The following is a 4319-nucleotide window of genomic DNA, read 5'->3' on the forward strand; positions in this document are numbered from 1 at the left end:
ACAACCCTAGTATACCTTCTGTAAGAAGCCCTCTAGCACAGTGGATTTTCAACTGGGCTGCTAACTGAAAGGTCAGTAGTTCAAATCTTCCAGCTGCTTTGAGGAAGAAAGAAGAGGATTTCTGCTTCTGTAAAGATTTACAGCCTTGGAAGCCCTGTACAGGGTAGCTATGAGTCAGATTCGACCTGATGGCACGCAACTACCACCATCAGCACCAAACCTTCTATATATCTAATACAGCCAACTGAAATCCTTTATATTCATGACTCATTTACATGTCTGTTTCCCCTACTAAGGATTTTCTTGAGAGCACAGAAAGTGTCTAGGTTCCCTCACACACCAGGTGCCTCCTATTATTCTGAATGAATGGATGGGTGGATGGTTGACTGAATAAAGAAAGTATTGCAGTTATAGCATAATGAGATGAGAAGCTTAACTAGAATGGTAAGAATAGAAAGGGAGAAACAGAGCAGAGACCTCAGACCACCTAGAAGGCAACTGATGGTAACACTACACATGAGATGTACAAGTGATAAAGGAATGTTGTGATGTACAGGTTTCTAACTATAGTCAGTCATAGATGACATGCACCTAGAAAACCCTTCTCTTAGTGGATAGTCTAATATTCTCAGGAGGAGGGAAAGCAGTCCTACAAGTATTTAGACATCATTTCTTGGTTTTCTCTGTGTGCATGTTGTTGTTAAGTACTGTCAAGTCGGTACCTACCCATAGCAACACTGCATGGGATTTTAGCAGTTTCTGGTGAGTTTGACCTGCTGTCATTGCAGTTCAAACTGACCTTGTGGTCTACTGATTATCCTACAATGCCACACCAGGACTCCATCCTGGATCAGAGACCCTCCTGAACTCAAGAACACAAGTGGAGTTGCTAAAAGAACCAAGGTCATATCAAGAACCCTTGTTTTTCTCTCCAACTCTCAAAAATTCTAGGCCTGTCTCTCAATTGTTACCACCATCACCAATCCACAGTGTTCATCATCATCTGCAGACTCTGTCCTTTTGGAAGCCCTCCTCTTGTTCCCACCGAGGCTGATGCTACCCTTGATTTTTGCGTTTAGATTCAACCTGCCTTAATCTCTGAATGATGTTTACCAAATATACATTGGCTCACTGCTGCAGCCTTACCCCTACCACCACGCCACTCTCTATCCCATCTCTGGAATCTGGACCTGGACAATCTGCTCCTCTTAGTATGAAGTCAAGAAAAGGATCTTTAACTAATTTCATCACCACTGGAGACAGCTGGAGAAATGAAACCCAGGCAAATCAGCTAGGAAAGTAGATAAAGAGGGTTTTCTTGATTGTTTAAGGATAGAAAAAGCCCCTAGGTCCCCTGCAATCCAAGAATTGAGCATAAAGACAAGTCAGCTGACAAATCCACAATAATGGCCATACCTACACTCTGAGAAAGCCTGTCCAACATGAAATATGGAAACAAAATACTACATTCTTAATTCAAATCTCCAAACCATATTTCAGAGCAATGAGAGTTAGTCACTGGAAAAGTATGCTGGCTGAACACGTCGTTGACTTTTATCTTTAGACTTCAACTGCTATTCATCAGCATCAATATTTTAGAATGTAATCAACTCAGTCTAGTCTCAGTCCAGAACATTGACATCATCATGAGGACTCACCACATCCTGACAACTGAGGACTTCCAGAATGCTGTTGAGTAATTCGACGCAGTACTTCTTCTCCTGGACCTGGTGTTGCACCTCCTCCTTCTGCTCCAGCAGTTCCTTCAGTTCTTTCGTGATGACAGGAAGCAGAATGTCCCGACATTCTGGAATAAAACCAGATCAGAGGGGTTGGGGCTTTCTCATATTTATAATTTCTTTCTTTTTCTGACTTTTAGATAATTTTCATTAAGTAAATAATGCAGATATATACATACATCTCCGAGAATGTAGTGGTTATGAATTGGGCTGCTAATTTCACAGTTAGCAGTTCTAAACTACCAACTGTTCCACAGGAGAAAGATGAGGTTTTCTGCTCCTATAAAGATTTACAGCCTCGGAAACCCTGTACAGGGTCGCTATGAGTTAGAACCGACTCCACAGCACATAACAATAACAACAACAAAGAGCCTTGGTGGCACAATGGTTAAGCACTCTTTGCTCACTGAAAGGCTGGCAGTTCAAACCCATCCAGTGGCTCCATGGGAGAAAGACCTGTGATGTGCTCCTGTCAAGATCACAGCCTAGAAAAGCCTATGGAGCACCTCATATGAGGTTGCTATGACTTGAAATCAACACCATCAGCACCTAGCTTACAGTTTAAAATATGAAATACCAAATTTATTTATTTTGTAGAATATATCATATTGTGAATATACACATTCAAGATATTTTATATGACTTTAATATATATGTATCCAAGGAGCTCTGGTAGCATAGTGGTTATGAGTTGGGCTGCTAACCTCAAGGTTAGTAGTTCAAAACTACCAGCTGTCCTGCAGGAGAAAGATGAGACTTTCTGCTCCTGTAAAGATTTACAGCCACAGAAACCCTGTACACAGGGTCGTTACGTGTCAGAACCAACTCCACAGCACATAATTAACCAACCATGTATGGATTCGTGAAAAACAGGATGCGCCTAACAAAATGGATTGACATAATGGCAGTAACAATGGGTTCAGACTTAACAATCGTAAGGACAGCGGAGGAACAGGCAGTGTTTTGTTCTCTTGTGCATAGGGTCATTATGAATTAGAACCAACTCAGTGGCACCTAACAACACCATGTAACAATTTAAAATATATAGTCACATTGTCTTTGTTCCCTTCTTACTTAAGGGCACTACTACTCCATATGTATTATTCTGCACCTTGGTTTTTTTCATGGGCCAATATTTCTTGCAGTGCTTTCTATGTTATTACTTCCAGTGATCTATTTACTTATTTTTTAATGTTTTATAGCATTGTCTATTATGGATATATTTGTTTAATTAGCCATACCTCTACTGATAGATAATTTTTACTGGTACCTACAGTAAGGAGCTCTGGTAGCACAGTGGTTACGAATCGGGCCGCTAACCTCAAGGTTGGCAGTTCAAAACTACCAGCTGTTACAAGGAAGACAGATGAGGCTTTCTGCTCTTGTAAAGATTTTTCAAGACTCCGCTATGAGTCGGAGGAGTCCTGGTGTGGTACTGTGGGCTAATGTGTCAGACTGCAAAGTTGTTTGAACTGCAAGGTTGGCAGTTCAAGCTCACCAGCTGCTCTTTGGAAAGCATATACAGGGTTGCTATGGGTCAGTATCGACTTGACAGCACTTACCAACAACAACATGAGTTGGAACTGACTCCAAGGTACTTAACAACAACAGTATGAAAATGAACAACCTCCTCACTCTCATCCTGTGCACACTGGATGTCATCTGAAATGAATTTAACTTTTTTTTAGAGAAGAGTATTACTCTTGATATTTCTGTCTCTAGGAATTTCTTGAACATTCTGCAACATACATAGCTTTGTTTCTATACTTCCTTTAAAACAGGAAATTTTGATGTTAAAAAAAAAAAAAAGTTTCAAGTCTTCCACATCCAGATGGTCCTTGAAGAGAGATGTGAATGACATACGCCAGGATTTCGTGTTAATTAAATCCACAGCCGATCACTGAACATCCATGGTATGGCTGGTGCTGAAGGTCCAGAGATAAGACAGAGTTCTTCCTATTATTGTTCCAAAACCAAACCTAACTCACAGCCATCAAGTCAATGTGCATTCATACCAACCCTGTAATGGGGTTTCCCAGGAGTGACTAGTGAGTTTGAGCTGCCAATCTTGTGGTAAGCAGTCCAGCACTTATCCTAAAGAGTTGCCATTAAACTCATTTCAACTTTTGGTAACCCCATGTGACAGAGGAGAACTGCCCCATACAGTTAGTTGTCTAGGCTATAATTATGGGGTCTTTTTCCTGCAGAATCTCTGGGTGAATTCCAACCACCTAACCTTTTGGTAAGCAGCCAAATGTTGCCTGTTACCAGGGCTCCTTGCCCATTAGGTGGTTAAAAGCTGACAGAGATGATTAGTGATGGAAAAAATGAGCAACGGCAGAAGGTAGAGTAATGTACAGGTGGGAACAGATATAGATCAGCCGTCAGCTCATCATCAATACTCCCTCCTCCTGGCACAGCACCCTGACTTTGCTGCACAGGTATAATCCTGGGGAAAGCATTATAGGGGTCCTATAGGTGCTCTGGTAGCGTAGTGGTTACGAATCGGGCTGCGAACCTTAAGGTCAGCAGTTCGAAACTACCAGCTGCTCCGCGGGAGAAAGATGAGGCTTTCTACTC

General features: G+C 41.6%; 1 protein-coding gene across 1 annotated transcript in view; it reads right to left on the reverse strand.

Moving 5' to 3' along the window:
• Positions 1-4319, reverse strand: part of DOCK2 (dedicator of cytokinesis 2) — a 658261-nt gene that overhangs the window by 411909 nt on the left and 242033 nt on the right. The window contains exon 26 of the mRNA XM_006864832.1: positions 1659-1807. Within this exon, the coding sequence (XP_006864894.1) occupies positions 1659-1807 (149 nt within the window). The remainder of the gene's footprint in view (positions 1-1658; positions 1808-4319) is intronic.

The sequence above is a fragment of the Chrysochloris asiatica genome, unplaced genomic scaffold (assembly GCF_000296735.1).
Source record: "Chrysochloris asiatica unplaced genomic scaffold, ChrAsi1.0 scaffold00071, whole genome shotgun sequence".
Taxonomy (NCBI): domain Eukaryota; kingdom Metazoa; phylum Chordata; class Mammalia; order Afrosoricida; family Chrysochloridae; genus Chrysochloris; species Chrysochloris asiatica.